The sequence below is a fragment of the Oryctolagus cuniculus genome, chromosome 6 (assembly GCF_964237555.1).
Source record: "Oryctolagus cuniculus chromosome 6, mOryCun1.1, whole genome shotgun sequence".
In the NCBI taxonomy this organism is placed as follows: Eukaryota; Metazoa; Chordata; class Mammalia; order Lagomorpha; family Leporidae; genus Oryctolagus; species Oryctolagus cuniculus.
In genome coordinates this window covers 72,115,100-72,133,563 of record NC_091437.1, presented here as the reverse complement: position 1 = coordinate 72,133,563, position 18,464 = coordinate 72,115,100, and the positions used below count along the sequence as shown (strand labels likewise).

General features: G+C 41.6%; 1 protein-coding gene across 7 annotated transcripts in view; it reads left to right on the top strand.

The window, feature by feature from the left end:
- PRKDC (protein kinase, DNA-activated, catalytic subunit) overlaps positions 1-18,464 on the top strand; it is a 177,660-nt gene that overhangs the window by 21,391 nt on the left and 137,805 nt on the right. For 6 of the 7 annotated variants that reach the window (XR_011389983.1, XM_070076562.1, XM_070076561.1 and 3 more), the window contains 9 exons: positions 476-628; positions 4,079-4,194; positions 5,176-5,335; positions 6,672-6,758; positions 7,482-7,601; positions 8,009-8,168; positions 12,603-12,709; positions 15,313-15,403; positions 16,495-16,658. Coding sequence is in view for 6 of the 7 variants with exons in the window: in XM_070076562.1 (XP_069932663.1) it covers positions 476-628; positions 4,079-4,194; positions 5,176-5,335; positions 6,672-6,758; positions 7,482-7,601; positions 8,009-8,168; positions 12,603-12,709; positions 15,313-15,403; positions 16,495-16,658 (1,158 nt within the window). In the remaining variant the exon portion in view is untranslated. Of the gene's footprint in view, positions 1-475; positions 629-4,078; positions 4,195-5,175; positions 5,336-6,671; positions 6,759-7,481; positions 7,602-7,986; positions 8,169-12,602; positions 12,710-15,312; positions 15,404-16,494; positions 16,659-18,464 lie in introns of those variants that run through there. The other variant, XM_070076566.1, reaches the window with a different exon arrangement.

The window sequence follows — 18,464 nt, the reverse complement described above, 5'->3', positions numbered from 1 at the left end:
TAGCTTCATTTTTAAAGTAATGATTATATTTTAAATCATTCCTGAGAGTCATGCATGTATATGTATGCATGTTTGTGTATGTACACATATGTGTATGTACACAAGCATAGCAATTACATTCTGAGTGTTAACTGTGACACTTTGTGTTTGTATGTGCATATGCACACACAAAGTAACTGGCCTAAGAGCTTTGGCAAGGATTGGACCTAAGTGGTCTTACTCATTGCTGTGTGCAAATGTTACCACTTGTCATGTGGCTGGGTAAGACCCTTTGACTGAAATGATGCTGTGATGATAATTTAAGAAGGTGAATACATTTTGCAGCTTGAAAATTTTCAGGTTTGTCTGCTACAGTTTACACATCTGTTTGCGTAATATTTAATGTATGTATACATCTCTCTGTCCATAACAGTGCTTTTGAAATGCTCTTACTTCCTTGGTACAACATTTGGAAGTCTTTTTCTCTTATTTAAAGGATTGTATTTTACCAGATGAAGCATGTCTCTTTGTGAATTCTTCTCTTCAAAGTCTGAATCATTTACTCTATGATGAATTTATAAAATCTGTTTTGAAGATTGTTGAGAAATTGGATCTTACACTAGAAAAACAGACCGTTGGGGAGCAAGAGGTTAGTTGTTTTTGTCAATAATAATTTTGTATATGTTTTATACCAACTGTCTTTGCATGTGAATATTCAGGAAAGATAACACATTTGTGTGGGTTTGAAGAAAATTGGTTTCTTCAGGATTATTGTGTGCCATTTATGTTTTTCTATTGGACATAGCCTAATGTATAGAAAATTTTATCACTAGGTTGTTTTTTTTAAGGACTTGTTTATTTGAAAGGCAGATCTTCCATCTGCTGGCTAACTTCCCAGATGGTCTCAATGGTTGGGACTGGACTAGACCCAAGTCAGGAGCTTGGAACTCTCCCTGGTTTCCCACATGGGTAGCAGAGCCCCAAGAGCTTGAGTCATAGTCCTCTGTCTTCCCAGGAACATTACTAGGGAGCAGGATGTGAAGCAGAGCAGTGGGGACTCAAACCAGCACTCCAATATATGACTGGAGTTGAGGCATAAGCAACTGTGCCACAACACTGGTCTCTATCGCTAGCTTTTAACAATAGTACTTTATATATTATTATATAAGTTTATATAATATATAAATACATATAAATTATACAAAATTTATATATGTTCAATATATAAATATAAATGTATAATAAATATAAAACAATATATTACATGTAAATGCATAAATATAGGAATTTTGTATATTATATATTGAATATATAAATAAATATAATACATAATATAAATATATAAACATTTACATATTGCATACACTGTTATATGATTATATAAATATATAGTATATTAAAATAATATTTTGGAAAAAGTTGTATACTTTGATTCCTTGACCAATAGTTAAGAGTCACATAATTTGTGTAGAAATGACTTTTTGTAGTAGGGTAGATGAACCTGGGGTTCTTCTTGTCTGTAGCTGAGGAAACTGCAAAGGGTTGTGAGATGTTGAATGTGTTCTTGAGGTAGTGCTCAAGGACTGCTAACACTGCTCTTTCTCAAGCTCAAAGCTGCCAGTGAGGAGCTGCCCGGTTGTCAACAGGGGTTCGTAGTAACAAACCGGGCAGGTGTGGAGGGGCTGGGGTTCCGGCGTGACATGTGGAGTGTGGCAGTGGTTTTCAGACTAGACTGTGGTAGGTATGCTTCCGGCCTGGGTGCTTCTGCTGAGACCTGGAACATCTACTGGGAGGCAGTGGGGAGGAGATGCATCGGGTGGAGAACTGCAGCTGGAAAAGGCAGTGGCCCCGGGGCTGCATTGCTCCTGCGTGTGCTGTTTTCTGAGTGTTGCATTACTTTGTTGGCTTTGTATGTGTCTCAAGTAATTTCACCTGAAAAAAACTTGCCAAAAGGGACTTCCTGAAACTGTTAGCACGTCTTGTCATTGTTGATGCTTTTAGTGGCTTCCCTTTCTCTCTCTGTCCTGCCCCTGCTTTGTCCCAGGCCAGCTGCCACCTGCAGTCTAGTCTTCAGAGCCTCACCCTTCTTTGTAGATGCCAGTTCTCTCTCTTTCTCTCTTTCTTTCTTTCTCTCTTGTTCTCCTTTAAAGATTTATTTTATTTATTTTTTTTGTGATGGGCCTCAGCCTCCACAACCTGTTTTCTTTTTTTTTTCCTTTTTAAAGATTTATTTATTTTTTGAAAGTCAGAGAGAGAAGGAGAGGCAGAGAAATAGGTCTTCCATTGCTGGTTCACTACCCTGCAACGGCTGCAGCAGCTGGACCTGCGCTAATCCAAAGCTAGGAGCAGGAACTTCTTCTGGGTTTCCTACTCAGGTGCAGGGGCCCAATTACTTGGGCCATCTTCTACTGCTTTCCCAGGCCATCGCAGAGAGCTGGATGGGGCCACGAACTGGCGCCCATATGGGATGCCAGCACTGCAGGCGGCAGCTTCACCCGCTCTGCCACAGTGCCAGTGTAAAGATTTTAATTATTTATTTAAAAAGCAGAGCAACATAGATCTTCCATCTTCTGGTTCACTCCCCAAATGGTCAGAATAGCCTGGGCTGCCATAGGCCAAAGCCAGGAGCAAGAAGCTCCATTTTGGTCTCCTACATGGGTGGCAGGGACCCAAATACTTGGCCCATCCTCTCCTGCCTTCCCAGGTATGTTAACAGGGAGCTGGATCGGAAGCAAATCAGCTGGTACTCAACTTGTGCTCTGACTACTAGTTACAGGTGTTGCAAGCAGTGGCTTAACCTGCTAGGCCATATTAGGCCCCCCCCCCCCCCCCCGCCATGTTTCTAAATGCTGGTGTAACATTTGGGTCTGAATATACATATTATATTTGATAATACAGGTTTGGTAACACAAACATAATGTTTAAAACTCAAATTTATACACTTTCTAAGAAATCACATTTTCCCTTATTTTTTCTTTCTCACTGTTAATTATTATTCGTCTTTTCTCAGTTTGAAACCTCTAAGTCATTATTTTATGGAGTTTTTTTTTTTTTTTTTTTACAGGCAGAGTGGATAGTGAGAGAGAGAGACAGAAAGGTCTTCCTTTTTGCCGTTGGTTCATCCTCCAATGGCCGCCACGGCTGGCGTGCTGTGGCCGGCACACCGCGCTGATCTGAAGGCAGGAGCCAGGTGCTTCTCCTGGTCTCCCATGGGGTGCAGGGCCCAAGCACTTGGACCATCCTGCACTGCACTCCCGGGTCACAACAGAGAGCTGGCCTGGAAGAGGGGCAACTGGGAAAGAATCCGGCGCCCCGACCGGGACTAGAACCTGGTGTGCCGGCGCCGTTAAGTGGAGGATTAGCCTATTGAGCTGCGGCGCCGGCCCTGAAACCTCTAAGTCATTATTGATACTTTCTGCCTTCTGAAATTCTGCTTCTGTTAAGGCATCATTGCTAGCTCTGTCACAAAATGACACCACAGCTTTATGCTTCATGTTTTTCTGTTTGGTTCTTTCATCTCTCTCTTTTTTTTTTTAAAGATTTATTTATTTATTTGAAAGTCAGAGTTACACAGAGAACGGAGAGGCAGAGAAAGACAGAGAGAGAGGTCTTTCATTCGATGGTTCACTCCCCAGTTGGCCGCAGTGACTGGAGCTGTGCTGATCTGAAACTAGGAGCCAAGACCACCTTCCAGGTCTCCCACGAGTGAGCAGGGGCCCAAGGACTTGGGCCATTTTCTACTGCTTTCCCAGGCCATAGCAGAGAGCTGGATTGGAAGTGGAGCTGCCAGGTCTCAAACCAGCACCCATATGGGATGCTGGCACTTCAGGCCAGGGTGTTAACCTGCTGCACCAGAGCGCCGGCCCCTTTTTCATCTCTTTACTTCATTTTCCGTGAGTCCATATTTTGTCTTGGGTTTTCTGCTAGTCACATCATTCTGATCAGCTGTGAATTCCAGAGCACTTGTCTCTGCCTTTCTCACTTTTTCACTCTCTTCTCATAGCCCCAGGCCTAGACTATGAAATCAATTGGAATGTGACTTGTTGAACAGTGTATGATTCAATGGTACAATGTCTATTTGGTACAATTAATTTTTAAGGATGGAAATGAGGCCACTGGTGTTTGGGTGATCCCGACTTCAGATCCAGCTGCTAACTTGCATCCTGCTAAACCTAAAGATTTTTCAGCTTTCCTTAACCTGGTGGAATTTTGCAGGTATTTTATAAAATTCTAACTATTTAAGAATGAAAATGATCAGTGGTTAACTATAATGTTATAAATATCTTTATAACAAATTTAAGAAATGGGAAGAAACTTAAAATCCAGAATTACTTATATGGACTTTTGTAATTTATTTATTTGAAAGGCAGAGTTACAGAGAGGCAGACAGAGAGAGAGTTCCTCTGGTTCACTCCCCAAATGGCTGCAGTGGCCAGAACTGGGCCATTCTGAAGCCAGGAGCCAGGAGCTTCTTTTGGGTCTCCCATAGGCCATCTTCTACTGTTTTCCCAGGCCTTAGCAGAGAGCTGGATTGCAAGTAGAGCAGCCAGGTCTCAAACTGGCACCCAAATGGGATGCAGGCACTGCAAGTGGAGTCTTTTTTAAATGCGTACTCATCTTTTGGAAGAGTACTTGATTTTTTTTAAAGATTTTATTTATTTATTACAGAGGTAGAGTTACAGACAGTAAGAGGGACAGACAGAAAGAAAGGTCTTTCATCCGCTGGTTCACTCCCCAATGGCTGCAACAGAGCCAAGAGCTTCTTCCGGGTCTCCCACACAGGTGCAGGGGCCCAAGCACTTGGGCCATCTTCTATTTCTCTTCCAGGACATAGAAGAGAGCTGGATCAGAAGAGGAGCAGCCAGGACTAGAACCTGCGCCCTTATGGGAAACCGGTGCTGCAGGCAGAGGATTAACCTAGTGCGCCACAGTGCCCGCCCCAGCAGGCAGTATCTTTACCTGCTATGCCACAGCACAGGCCCCACTTACGTGGACCTTTAAAATGCACCTAAATGTACCAGCTTGGAATTACTTTTCTCTTTTTTTTTAATATGTAGAAGATCCTTAGAATATAGGTATACCTAAAAAGTTATGGAATTATAGTCCATAATGTTTTGTGTCCCCAGTGCTTTTAAAGTTGAATAAAAATTAACATGATAAGGATTTGTACCTCAGACATTTAATTTGTTTTTGCAGAGACATTCTCCCTGGGAAACAAGTACGATTTTTTGAACCTTGGGTATACTCATTTGCATATGAATTAATTGTGCATTCTACACGCTTGCCACTCATCAGTGGTTTCTACAAATTGCTTTCTATTGCAGTGAGAAATGCCAAGAAAATAAAGTATTTTGAGGTAAGTCTTTTTTGGAGAACATTGAATAATCCTGTGATTTTTTTTTTTAGGTTGCCTGAATATAAATGCCTTGTAAAATATGTGATAATGGCATATGTGGTTTTAAAGTCAGTCATATATATGTTTATATATATAAGAAGTTGATATGTGAATAGTAGTTGGATGATACTTAGTATTGTTTTCTGCCTGATTTTTTTTTTTTTTTTTTTTTTGACAGGCAGAGTGGATAGTGAGTGAGAGAGAGAGACAGAGAGAAAGGTCTTCCTTTGCCGTTGGTTCACCCTCCAATGGCCGCCGCACCGCGCTGATCCAAAGGCAGGAGCCAGGTGCTTCTCCTGGTCTCCCATGGGGTGCAGGGCCCAAGCACTTGGGCCATCCTCCATTGCACTCCTGGGCCATAGCAGAGGGCTGTCCTGGAAAAGGGACAACCAGGACAGAATCCGGCACCCCGACTGGGACTAGAACCTCGTGTGCCAGCGCTGCTAGGTGGAGGATTAGCCTATTGAGCCGCGGCACCGGCTGCCTGATTATTTTTTTACAACTTTATTTAATTATTGGAGAGGCAGAGTTACAGAGAGAGAGAAAGGTTCTCCATCTGCTGGTTCACTCCACAAATGGCTGCAATGGCTGGAGTTGGCTGATTAGAAGCCAGGGGCTTCCTCTGGGTTCCCCACGTGTGTACTTTCCCAGGTTATAAGTAAGGAGCTGGATTGTAAGAGGAGCAGCTGGGAACTAATTGGCGCCCATATGGGATGATGACACTGTAGGTGGAGCCTTAGCCTACTATGCCACAGCACTGGCCCTCTGCTTTGATTTTTAAGTACCTGGCTGACTATGGAAGCTTGGCAGGAATTTTCAGGGTGCTGGGACCAGAAGTACTAATATTTCTTGTGAGGTCTCAGGCCCTCTCCAGGTTTAACCTAATCAGGAACTCTGGCATGAGGCTCAGCAACCCAGGCTCTTCTGGTGCCTGTTGAAGGTTGAGAGCCACAAAGGCTCAAGTCAGTTGCAAGAGGAGCCCACTTGCTAATTACAGGCTGAGCAGATTGACTTGGGGCATAGACACATGTTTCTGGAAGATGGTGAAAGATTCATGGATTTAGTTAGGCCCACGCCATTGGCCAGCCATCACCTCCCCCCGTCTCTGTTTCTGATTGGCCTCTGCCTAGAAATGTCCTTGGAGCCCAGTCTCCCTTCCAGTCTGCAGGAGTCATTGAGGAGGTGAAGATAATGATGAGATGAAGACATTGATGAGGTCTCCCCTGTGAAGGGAACGGCCAGATCAGGAATCACCTGTTTGTTGTTCATTGCACTAATTTGCTGTTCTGTTTCTCAGGGAATTAGTCCTAAGAGTCTGAAGCACTCTCCTGAGGACCCAGAAAAGTTTTCTTGTTTTGCTTTATTTGCAAAATTTGGTAAAGAGGTAACTTGTAAATGATTTCTCTTAGTGTTTTCATACGTTATTTTTAAATTAATGTATATTGAAAAAATTCTAGTGGTCATAATTATTTTTTGTTCATTTTTATTTTTATTTATTTGAATGGCAAATAGAGAGAGAGAGAGGGAACTCTTTCATCCACTGGTTCACTTTTCAAATGCCCACAATGGCTAGGATTGGGCCAGGCAGAATCCAGGCATCTGGAACTCAATCCAGGTCTCCATGTGGCTCCAAAGTGCTTGAGCCATCACTGCTGCCCCACTGGATGCATATCAGCAGGAAGCTGAAATCAGAAACAAAGCTATGATTCAAACTCAGACACTCTGATATGGGATGTGGGTGTCCTAAACAGCATTAAAATTGATTAAAAATTGGTTTGCTAAATTTTGCTTGGGAATATGGCCTGGAAACACTAACCTAGAAGTCATTGTACTTCAGAAATCCTCCAAGTTCTCTTAAAATAATTCGGTTGAGTGTTGACAACACAAAATTAAGTAGATTCTTTAGTTTTTCCATAGAGTAAGAATTAATTATTTCAACAAAATAAATGTTCCTGGATCTAGGGATTTATTTGTAAGTGACTTTGTAAGTGGTCTTGTTAGATAAAGGCAACATGTCAATTTTTTGTACTTGAGAATAGGGTAAATATTTTTTTCAAATTGTAGGCCTCTATGCAGTTACACAGCATTGTCTTTTTTTCTCCTTTAGGTATCAGTTAAAATGAAGCAATACAAAGATGAACTTTTGGCCTCCTGTTTGACCTTTGTTCTGTCCTTGCCACATGACATCATTGAACTTGATGTCAGAGCCTATGTTCCTGCATTGCAGGTAGGTACATTGTCTTGAACAAACCTATTTCTTCATCAGTGTTAGGTTTTCTAGAGATGGAAGTATGTCAGCAGGTGCTTACCCAGCAGGGCGCACCTGGCTCAGGTTCTGCTTCTGCAACTTAACTAGTTTTGGAACACAAGACACTTAACTTGGCCTGTCTGAACTTCTCTTCCCAGTTAATGTGAGAGTTAAGCCTTGTGTGTGTGGGAAGTGTGTAGCATACCCTGTCATCTGGGTTGGGGCAGCTTGCTGTCCTCATAATTACTCAAACTGTACCCATTTAACCTTTAACTCTGTCTGGTGGCCCAACAATAGAAAATATATTAAATAGAAACTGCAGTTAATTTTTTTCCCTTCAAATCTAAAATTCCCTGCATTTCAGCTTACTTTGTATTGACATACAGATGGCCTTCAAATTGGGCCTGAGCTATACCCCGCTGGCCGAAGTAGGCCTGAATGCCCTCCAAGAATGGTCAGGACACATCCGCAAGCATGTAATTCAGCCTTACTACAAAGACATTCTCCCCTGCCTTGACGGATACTTGAAGACTTCCACCTCATCAGGTAAGGTTTGGACGGATGGGGATGTGTATTGTAGTGAAGGACCCCAAAAGTGGTGCCCTTTTGTGACAACCCCAGAAACACAGACTCCAGACCAGGTGATGCAAAAAGCAAGAGGCAGTTTTATTTCATTTGTGCAAATGGGCCCTCTGCTGCCGCAAGCAGCGGGAAAGAGAGAGAGAGAGCCCTGAGCAATCATTTCACGCAGCTTTTAAAGGGCAAAACCACAAGATTAACATATTATATGGTGGCGTAAGTTCATTGGGCAACTAGACAGTTGGGCAAAGTACATGGACAAGGGGAGGGGGTCGTAGAGGAAGAGGAACGGGTGGCTACGTGCCTTGCCATTTCTTTGTCAAGCTTGAGCAAGCACAGGGGAGGGGGTATCAGTGGAAAAGTACTAGGTCGAAAGGGCACGACGGGGAGGGGTTGAAACTGTTTGTCTTAAGTTCCTATTTTTCTATTTTATCAAGGCCACTTTTAAGGCGGCTCTTGGCCGCTCCCTTCATTAGTTGTAATGGCAATGTTATAACTGTAGTAGGGACTCCTTGTATTTTACCCTTTTGAAACCTCAAATATGTTTGAACGGTATTTTTTTGACCTCCCCAGTTCACCTTAATATAATTTGAGTAACATGTAATTGAGAAATTAAAACCATTTTTCATTTTACTCACTTATTTTCTAGTAAAGTTTATAAATCTTTAAGGGCTAGAATTCAATGTTAAATATCTTGAGCTTATAATTCCTCATATTATTGCCTTGTAAAAATCTTCTGAGGAATAAATCATGCAGAGATTAAAACCATTAGAAAATTTAATAGTAGTTTTATATTTTGACCTAATTTCACTTGATTTTTATTCTTAAAAATATAACTGAGGAATTACTAATGATAGCCAGTTAAGAAGTTTTTTTTTTTAAAGCCATCTTAGAAGAAATAGGTTTGGAAAAAGATTGAAAGAAAAAAATCATTTGGCCAGGCAAAGATATAACTGATCAAGAAAAGTAGTACCTAAAGTTAGGGGACAGATTTACTTAAGCCAGAATGAAAAAGGACATTGTTCACTCATGCAAGCAAAAAGGAAGATTCAGCTCAGAGGACTCTGAAGTATGTATAGGAAAATTCAAGTTTTGCTGCCTTCAAAGTAGAAATGTAGTGTTAATTTCTGTTTTATGTACATAGGTTATTGTTTTATTGTGAAATCTGAATGTTATTGGCTTGAAAACATTAAGTGAAAGTGTGTGACAGATTCCATTCTCTGTATGGTTTGTGTGATGCTCTCAGTACATTTGCAGAGTTCACGAAGAGTCAGAATTCTGCAAGATTTTTACATAATTCATAATGGCAACGAGTATTTTTAAACTAGTTAATCTTCATAGCATATGTAGACTTGTTTTTTAAAGATTTATTTATTTATTTGAAAGGCAGAGTTACAAAGAGGCAGAGGGAGAGAGAAGTCTTTCATCCACTGGTTCACTCCCCAAATGGCTGCAACAGCTGGGACTGAACCGATCTGAAGCCAGGAGCCAGGCGCTTCTTCTAGGTCTCTCATGCAGGTACAAGGCCCAAGCACTTGTGCCAACTTCCACTGTTTTCCCAGGCCATAGCAGAGTGCTGGATTGGAAGTGGAACAGCTGGGACTCAAATGTGTGCCCATATGAGATTTTGGCACTGCAAATGCTGGCTTTACCCACTATGCCACAGCGCTGGCCCCCATTTGTAGGCTTTAAAAATTCATATTATAGCAGTGGGTATTTGGCACAGTTGTTTAGTCAGCACTTGGGTAATTCACATCTCATATTGGAGTACCTGTTTTCTCTGCTTCTGATTCTAGCTTCTAGGAGGCAGCAGATGATGGCCCCAGTAGTTGGTCCCTGCCACTCTTGTGGGAGACCCAGATTCAGTTGCAGGCTCTTGGCTTTGGTTTGGACCATTGCTGGCTGTTGTGGGCATTTGAGGATTGAACCACCAGATGGACTATAGTTCTCTTTCCCTCCCTCCCTTCATCTCCCTCTCTCTCTGCCTTTCAAAAAAATAGCCAAAAAAAACACCCTATGTAGATATAAAATGAACAAGGGTCACGATTTTATTTAACTCAGCAGTTAATAAGGGAGATAAGGTGTTAGAACTGGTTCCCATAATTTGGATCTAATTATGGGGAAACAGTGAACGAATCCAAATGTAGGGACCCTGTACAAAATTACTGGTGTGTGATTTAGAAAATATCTAAATCATGAAATTCAAGGCACTGCTGAAGAAAATATCCAAATCAAGAAATTCAAGGAACAGTCTAAAAGAGACTAACAGGTCAGGTAAATACAACTTGCAGTTCTGAACAGGAAACACTAGGCTCAGTGCTGGGTTCCTGACTATGTCTGAGGAGTTAACTGTCACTCATGTCTCAGTTTTGGAGTGTCACTCATGTCTCAGTTTGAGTGGCTGTGCAATAGTGTCCCTGTGGGGAAGCCACACTAAAGAATTCAGTGGTGGTGGTAATGCATCACGTTGGTAACTTCTCAGTTCAGGAAAGCAGTTTTGTGCTGTACTTTCAGGTGTGTGTGTGTGTGTGTGTGTGTGTGTGTGTTTTTTATGGGAAACTTTTATGTGTGTGTTTGATTTATTTTATTTATTTGAGAGGCAGAGTTACAGGGAGAGGGATAGAGAGGTCTTCTAGTCTTCTATCAACTGGTTCACTCCCTAAATGACCACAATGGCCAGAGCTGGACCAATCCAAAGCCAGAAGCCAGGAGCTTCTTCTGGATCTCCTACATGGGTGCAGGGGCCCAACCACTTGGGCCATCTTCTGGTGCTTTCCCAGACACTGAGCAGGGAGCTGGATCAGAAGTGGAACAGCTGGGACTTGAACTAGTGCACCTATGGGCTTAACCCACTATACCACAATGCCAGCCCCCGGTGTTTTTTTGTAAAGATTTATTTATTTATTTGGAAGTTGAGTTAGAGAGAGAATACTTTCATTTGCTGTATCATTCCCCAAATGGCTGCAATTCCCAAGATTGGGCCTGGCTAAAGCCAGGAGCCAGGAGCTTCCTGGTCTCTTATATGGGTGCAGGGCCCTGAGCACTTGGGACATCTGCTACTGCTTTCCCAGGTCTTTAGCAGGGAGCTGCACCAGAAATGGAGCAGCAGGGACTCAGACTAGCACCCAAATGGGATGCCAGCATTTCAGGCAGCAGCTTAATCCCCTATACCACAATGCTGGCATCCCATATTTTTTAATTAGTTTATAATTGCTTCCAGAAAAGTAATAATTTGTAGAGGATATTTAAAACTGTACATATTTTTATTCCTCATTGAACTCTTTTTTAAAAATATGTTACACGGTGCTATGGTTTTGGATATGGTTTCTTTTTTAAATATTTATTTATTTATTTGAAAGTCAGAGTTACATGGTCTCCCACGTGGTTTCAGGGGCCCAAGGACTTAGGCCATCTTCTACTGCCTTCCCAGGCCATAGCAGAGAGCTGGAACGAAAGTGGGGCAGCCAGGACTCGAACCATGGCCCATGAGGAATGCCGGCACTACAGGCGGCAGCTTTACCTGCTACACCACAGCGCCGGCCCCTCCTCATTGCACTTTTACCATGAGAGTTTTAATATCCATTCATAGTTCTTCTTGAATCAGTTATTACTCAAGTTTTACTTCTTTCATCCTAGTTGGCATTTTACTGTAAGAATTAACTTGCCTTTGGAGTCAGTGCTGTGGCAGAGCAGGTTAAGCTGCAACACTGCAGAGCCAGCATCCCATATTGGCACTGGTTCGAGACCTAGATGCTCCACTTCCAATCCAGCTCCCTGCTAATGCACCTAGGAAAGCAGTGAAAGATGGCCCAAGTGCTTGGGCCCCTACATCCATGTGGGAGACCCAAAGAGGCTCCTGGCTTCAGAACAGTTGAGCTGTGGCCATTGAGGCCATTTGGGGAGTGAACTAGTGGATGGAAGATCTCTGTCTCTATAACTCTCACTTTCAAATAAATAAATAAATAAATCTTTAGGGGAAAAAAATAATTAACTTGTTCCTTCCCTCTATTTATTTTTCTAGATTAGTAAAGACTTAAGGATTCTTCCTTTTTCAGAGGGTCTGATCTTTTACCCTTGTGATTGATTTTGAGGCTCATGTTGTCACACACATGGCCTGTTTATGGAAATTGGGTCCTGGCACTGTGACAAGGTGATCTGGGCTCTGTAAGTGCCAGACTGCCTAAGTCCTGCAGTCAGCCACTTTGTAAAGGAGCCACATCACTTTTGGTAGACAGTGGTCTTTAAACATAAGACAACCACTATTAATGCTATTTTTCTAGAAAGTTAATTTTTTAAGTTACAATTTTAATGATTCTAATGGCAATATATTATACTCTCCCTATTGCTCATTAAATGAATGAATGAATACTATTTAATATTGGTTTTTGTTATTGTTGATAGGTGAGACCAAGAATAACTGGGAAGTGTCAGCACTTTCTCGGGCTGTCCAGAAAGGATTCACTGAAGCTGCATTAAAGCAGTTGAAAAAAACAAAGAACATTTCATCAGTAAGAAATCTTTTCTATTTTCTTCGTCATAAATAATATAAAACTTGGGCTTTAATGCTTGTGAAAAGCAGAAAACATTGTTTAAAGTTTTTGCATAGAGATATAATATAGTAGTAATATAGAAATAATTCCAGTGTATTTTTAGGAGTAAAAACATAAAGTATATTAAGGACTTGTTTATTGTCTTGATTCTGTTTTCCTGTTTGTTACTACTGTCAAATGTGTTTGGTATAATGGAATGTGATATGCAAGTCAGAATCCCTATCACATAAATCTGTAAAATTGATTTGTTCACTGGTAAGATCTTAAACAAAAATTTATCAACTTTAGTTCATAACAGATTTTTTTCTTTTTGGTGATAATTTCTTGAGATTAGCTTTGAGATGAGTCACATGATCTGAAAGAAACTATAAACGGAGAAAATCGAGTTAGTTTAGGGAAATGCCTATTTTTTGGTATGAAATAAAAATTAAAAGTTTAAAGATTTGTTTATTTATTTGGAAGTCATTTATAGAGAGAGAATGAGATAGAGTGATAAAGATAGATCAATCAGTTGATCGATTCCATCTGCTGGTTTAGTCCCAAATGACTATAACAGCCAGGGTTGGGCCACGCTGAAACCAGGAGCCTGGAGCTCTATCCAGGTCTCCCATGTGGATGGCAAGGCCTAAGCACTTGGGCCATCTGCTGCTTTCCGAAGTGGATTAGCAGGGAGCTAGATTGGAAGTGGAACATCTGGGACTTGAACTGGCGCTTATATGAGATTCTGGTGTCATAAGTGGTGGCTGTAACCTGTTGCACCACAGCGCTGTCCCCTGAAAAACTTTAAATGTCTCAAACTGATAATGTAATTTCTTCCCACCTCATTATTTTGGGCAACTTTTGGTTGAGACATTGAATAAGACAAGAAATGGCCGGCGCCGCGGCTCGCTAGGCTAATCCTCTGCCTGCAGTGCCGGCACTCCGGATTCTGTCCTGGTTGCTCCTCTTCCAGTCCAGCTCTCTGCTGTGGCCTGGGAAGGCAGTGGAGGATGGCCCAAGTGCTTGGGCCCCTGCACCCGCATGGGAGACCAGGAGGAAGCACCTGGCTCCTACCTTCGGATCGGCGCAGTGCACCAGCTATAGTGGCCATTTGGAGGTGAACCAATGGAAGGAAGACCTTTTACTCTGTCTCTCTCACTGTCTAACTCTGCCTGTCCAAAAAAAAAAGGCAAGAAATGACTGTTGAAATTTCTTAATTTTTTCACACATAAACAAGGCATTACTTAAGTGTATCTCTAGTTTGCAAATATAATGTTCCCTGGGATGGTGGTTCTCTAAATGTGGACTCCTGGGGCTCACAGGTACAAGGCCAATGCCAGTTTGACTGTGTTGACGTTTGCACTGTGGTGTCATGGTGGGTAGCACTGCTGTTCCTTGGCACTTTGTTGATGCTTGCCCTGGGCCCAGGTGTTTTTAGCACTGTGGTGAGGCCGGAAGCTGTGTAGAGTGGGCCTGCTGCCAGTGAAGCATGGAGCTGTCTATAGGAAGAGCCCAGAACCACAGCGCCATTTGTACTTGAAACAACAACTGACAGCCATACCCTAGTCGTTCAGACTTGGTTAGTCAGCAGATGTTGTCTTTCAGATGAACAGAGTGACACCTGCCATTTCAGGAAAGCATCTCTTGCCAATATTAAAGTTCAAGCTTTTAAGCAGAAATTAAAATTTTGAGAAATATGTAGCTATTATAGTGGTTTGTTAGCTTCTTCATATTTAAGAAATTTTTCTGATCAGATTGGGGGCGATGTTAACAAATGTAATGTTTTTGCATGTACAACAAAAGGTGTCATCTTGTAAGATCTGCATAATCCAATGATACATTATTTTCAAATGAGCAATACATGATGGTAACATTGTGCATAGGCAAATAGTCCATTCAAACTGCAAAATAAAGCAGTGGATTTTTAATGTGAAAAAGGTATATACAGTTCATTGTTAGGTTTCAGATTATACAGTGTAACTAACCTTTAAGAAGTTACCCTGGTGCAATTTTGTTGTAATATCAGAGTAGTCACAATTATCTCAGTACCCTACTGTGGTGCTCCTCTCTCTTCCAGCCAGCATCACCAGAGCTGTCTTTAGCAGCAAGCACAGAGATTACGGGAATGTGAAACCAGGGCCACCCTACTGAGGTTTTTGTTTATTTGGAAGAGTGATTTTTCATAAGAGAATGTAATGTGTTAATATGCAGTGAGTTTAGTATTTTTAAATAAAAACCATTTGTAGACTTCTTAAGTTTAATTTCTAATGTGATAAATGTTTGTAAGTACAACCCACATAAATAGAAGTTCACTGGGACTTCTTGCTATTCCTTAAGATGAAAAGAGGTTTTGCCAAAACATTTGGAACCTCTGGCCTAAGAAATGAGCCCCCGGCTGCAAAACCGAAAGGGATGTGACCTCTTCCACGAGGTCTGCAGTCTCATTATCAGCCCTGCTCTGTGGGATATAATTAACCATTAGGAGAGGGTGGTAACCTAGTGTTTGTTTCTTCTCATCTTCTCTTTAATTTTTAATGCTGTTATCACATGTATCACATATATCCTGTTGTTCAAATTTACAGAATGAAGCACTGTCTTTAGAAGATATAAGAATTAGAATAGTACAAATGCTTGGATCTCTAGGAGGACAAATAAACAAAAATCTGGTAACAGGTAAACTTCCCTTTAAGATAAGTTAACCTCTGGACATATTTGTCCTTTGATTAGAGTGTATGCAGATCACAGTTTATTCCTATTTGTGATTTACATATTTTCAAATAAGATTCTAAAAAGCAGTATTCCTCTGATGAAATACTTTGTACCCATATAATCAGAATAATTTTATCGATAAGGGAGAAAATGTTCTAGCTTTGTTTGTTAAGTATGCTTTCCCTTTTGAGGCATAATCTAATCGGATGTTCTTTTTGTATTACACATTATGTCAGAGGAAGGCAAATTAGTCTTTTGTAAACCTAGTTTTAATATTCAGATATTTTTAGATTGTTTTATCATGATGAACATTTTTTGGTTAGTAAAAATTCATCTGTTTCTTACTTTTGAAGTTGTTAAATATACCAGTGACTTTTGGTTATTTAGGGAGTTGGAGCTTATATTTGGAAAGCAAATATTTTGAGTAGGAGATTTTTAATAGAAATATTGTTCATTTCCTGTTTTCTGCAAAGTACCTAAGTGATTATCACTGAAATTGGATGTTAAACATTCCACTTTGTTAGACTTGGTTAACAGTAATTTTACATTAAGTTAAATTCAGAAATAGTATGTTGGTCATTTCTATTGTTGTAATTACATATCTGAAGCAAAACTAAAAGGAAAGATGGAGGTGGGTGTGTACCCTAGCAATTAAGACTCTGGTTAAGATGCCCACATCCCACATTGGAATACCAGGGGTCCATAACCTGTTCCGCCTCCTGCCTCTAGCTTCCTGCTGCTGCAGACACCGGAAGACTGCTGTGATGGCTCAAGTAACTGGGTCCCTGCCACCCACTTAGGAGACTGAATTTCTGGCTCCTGGCTTCTGCCAGGCCTAGCCCAGCCCCTGCTGTAGGCATCTGGGGAATGAGCCAGCAGATAGGAACTCTCTCTCTTTCTCTGTTTCTTTCTGTCTCTCTGCTTCTCTAATAAATACATTTTTTTTTGAAAAAAAGGAAAAGTGAATAACATATACAAAAGCATTGTGGTTTAAGTAATGAGGGTTGTTATAAGACTTTTAATGGAAAAATATTATTCTTAAATCTTTTTGACAGCTGCATCTTCTGATGAAATGATGAAGAAGTGTATGGCCTGGGATGTGGAGAGAAGGCTTGGCTTTGCAGTGCCGTTCAGAGACATGAAGCCTGTCATTCATCTGGAGGGGTTCTTGCCTCGGGTCACAGAATTAGCCCTTTCAGCTAGTGACAGACAAACCAAAGTACTTTTAGTTTTGCATTTCATTCATTATCTAGAGTCCATTGCTTTTAAAACATACTGGCTATGTCATCGATGCTAGTGTCATTAATTTTTGTTTTTTTGGTAATATAGTAATTAGAAAACTCACTTACTAGAAGTTGGTGTCAGGGCCAATGTTATGGCACAGTGGATTAAGTTGCTGTCTGTGATTATGACATCCCATATCAGAGCTTGGGTTCAAGTTCTAGATGCTCCACTTCCAGTTCACCTCCATGATAATGTGCCTGGGAAAGCAGTGGAAGATTACCTATGTACCTGGACCCCTGCCACACATGGGAAATCTGGATGGATTTCCAGGCTCCTGGTTTTAATCTGGTCCAGCCACAGTCATTGATACCATTTGGGGAGTTAGTTGATGGAAGATTCTCTCTCACTCTTGCTCTCTCTCCCTGTAACTCTTCCTTTCAAATAAATAAATCTTAAAATAAAAAAAGGGAGTAGGAGTCATTGATAAATAAAAGTTAAACATAAATCATTTTAATAGAAAATAACCTTGCAGGCCGGCGCTGCGGCTCACTAGGCTAATCCTCCAGCTAGCGGCGCCAGCACACCGGGTTCTAGTCCCGGTTGGGGCGCTGGATTCTTTCCCGGTTGCCCCTCTTCCAGGCCAGCTCTCTGCTGTGGCCCGGGAGGGCAGTGGAGGATGGCCCAAGTGCTTGGGCCCTGCACCCCATGGGAGACCAGGAGAAGCACCTGGCTCCTGCCTTCGGATCAGTGCAGTGCGCCGGCCGCAGCGCGCCAGCCGTGGCAGCCATTGGAGGGTAAACTAACGGCAAAAAGGAAGACCTTTCTCTCTGTCTCTCTCTCTCACTATCCACTCTGCCTGTCAAAAAAAAAAAAAAAAAAAAAAAAAAAAGAACCTTGCAAAACATAAATATACAAAAAGTATTTTTTTAGGAATTATCTATTTTATGTATTTGAAAGAGAGGAAGAGAGAGAGCTCCCATCTGCTGATTTACTCCCCAAATGGTCTCAACAACAAGGGCTGGGCCAGTCCAAAGCCAGGAACCAGGGCTCATTCTGGGTCTCCTGTATAGATGCTCAAGACCCAGCTACTTGAGCTATCTATCATCTGCTTCTTCCCAGAGTATGCATCAGCAAGAAGCCAGAAGTGGAAGTGGAAGTGGAACTTGAACCCAGGCACTCCAACATGGATAGAGGTGTCCCAAGCAGCATCTTAGTTGCTACACTAGATGCCTACCTCTGCCAAAATCTTTCAGCTGTAGAAAATGTTGCATTTAAAGCTGATAGTCTGTGTTTGGTTATAGCCTTAGCCCAGGGTATTGGAAGCAGGTCATCTGAAATTTAGTATTAATTTATAAATTTTTATTTTTTTAAGATTTATTTACTTTAGAGGCAGTTAGAGAGAGAAGGAGAGACGGAGAGAGGTCCTCCTTCTCCTTCGCTGGTTCACTCCCCAGATGGCCACAATGAGCAGGAGCCAGGAGCTTCTTCCAGGTCTCCCACAGAGGTGCAGGGGCCCAAGCACTTGGACCATCTTCTATTGTGTTCCCAAGCCATCAGCAGGAAGGTGGATCAGAAGTGGAACATCTGGGAATTGAAGTGGCGCCCATATGGGATTCTGGCACTGCGGCAGATGTTTAACCTGCTACATCAAAGCACTGGCCCCTAATTTATAAAATTTTAAAGTGCTTCAAAATAATATATATTGAAAGCGATAGTTGAAAATGTGCTAACAGGGCCGGCGCTGCAGCTCCCTTGGCTAATCATCATCTGCCTGCAGTGCTAGCATCCCGGGTTCTAGTCC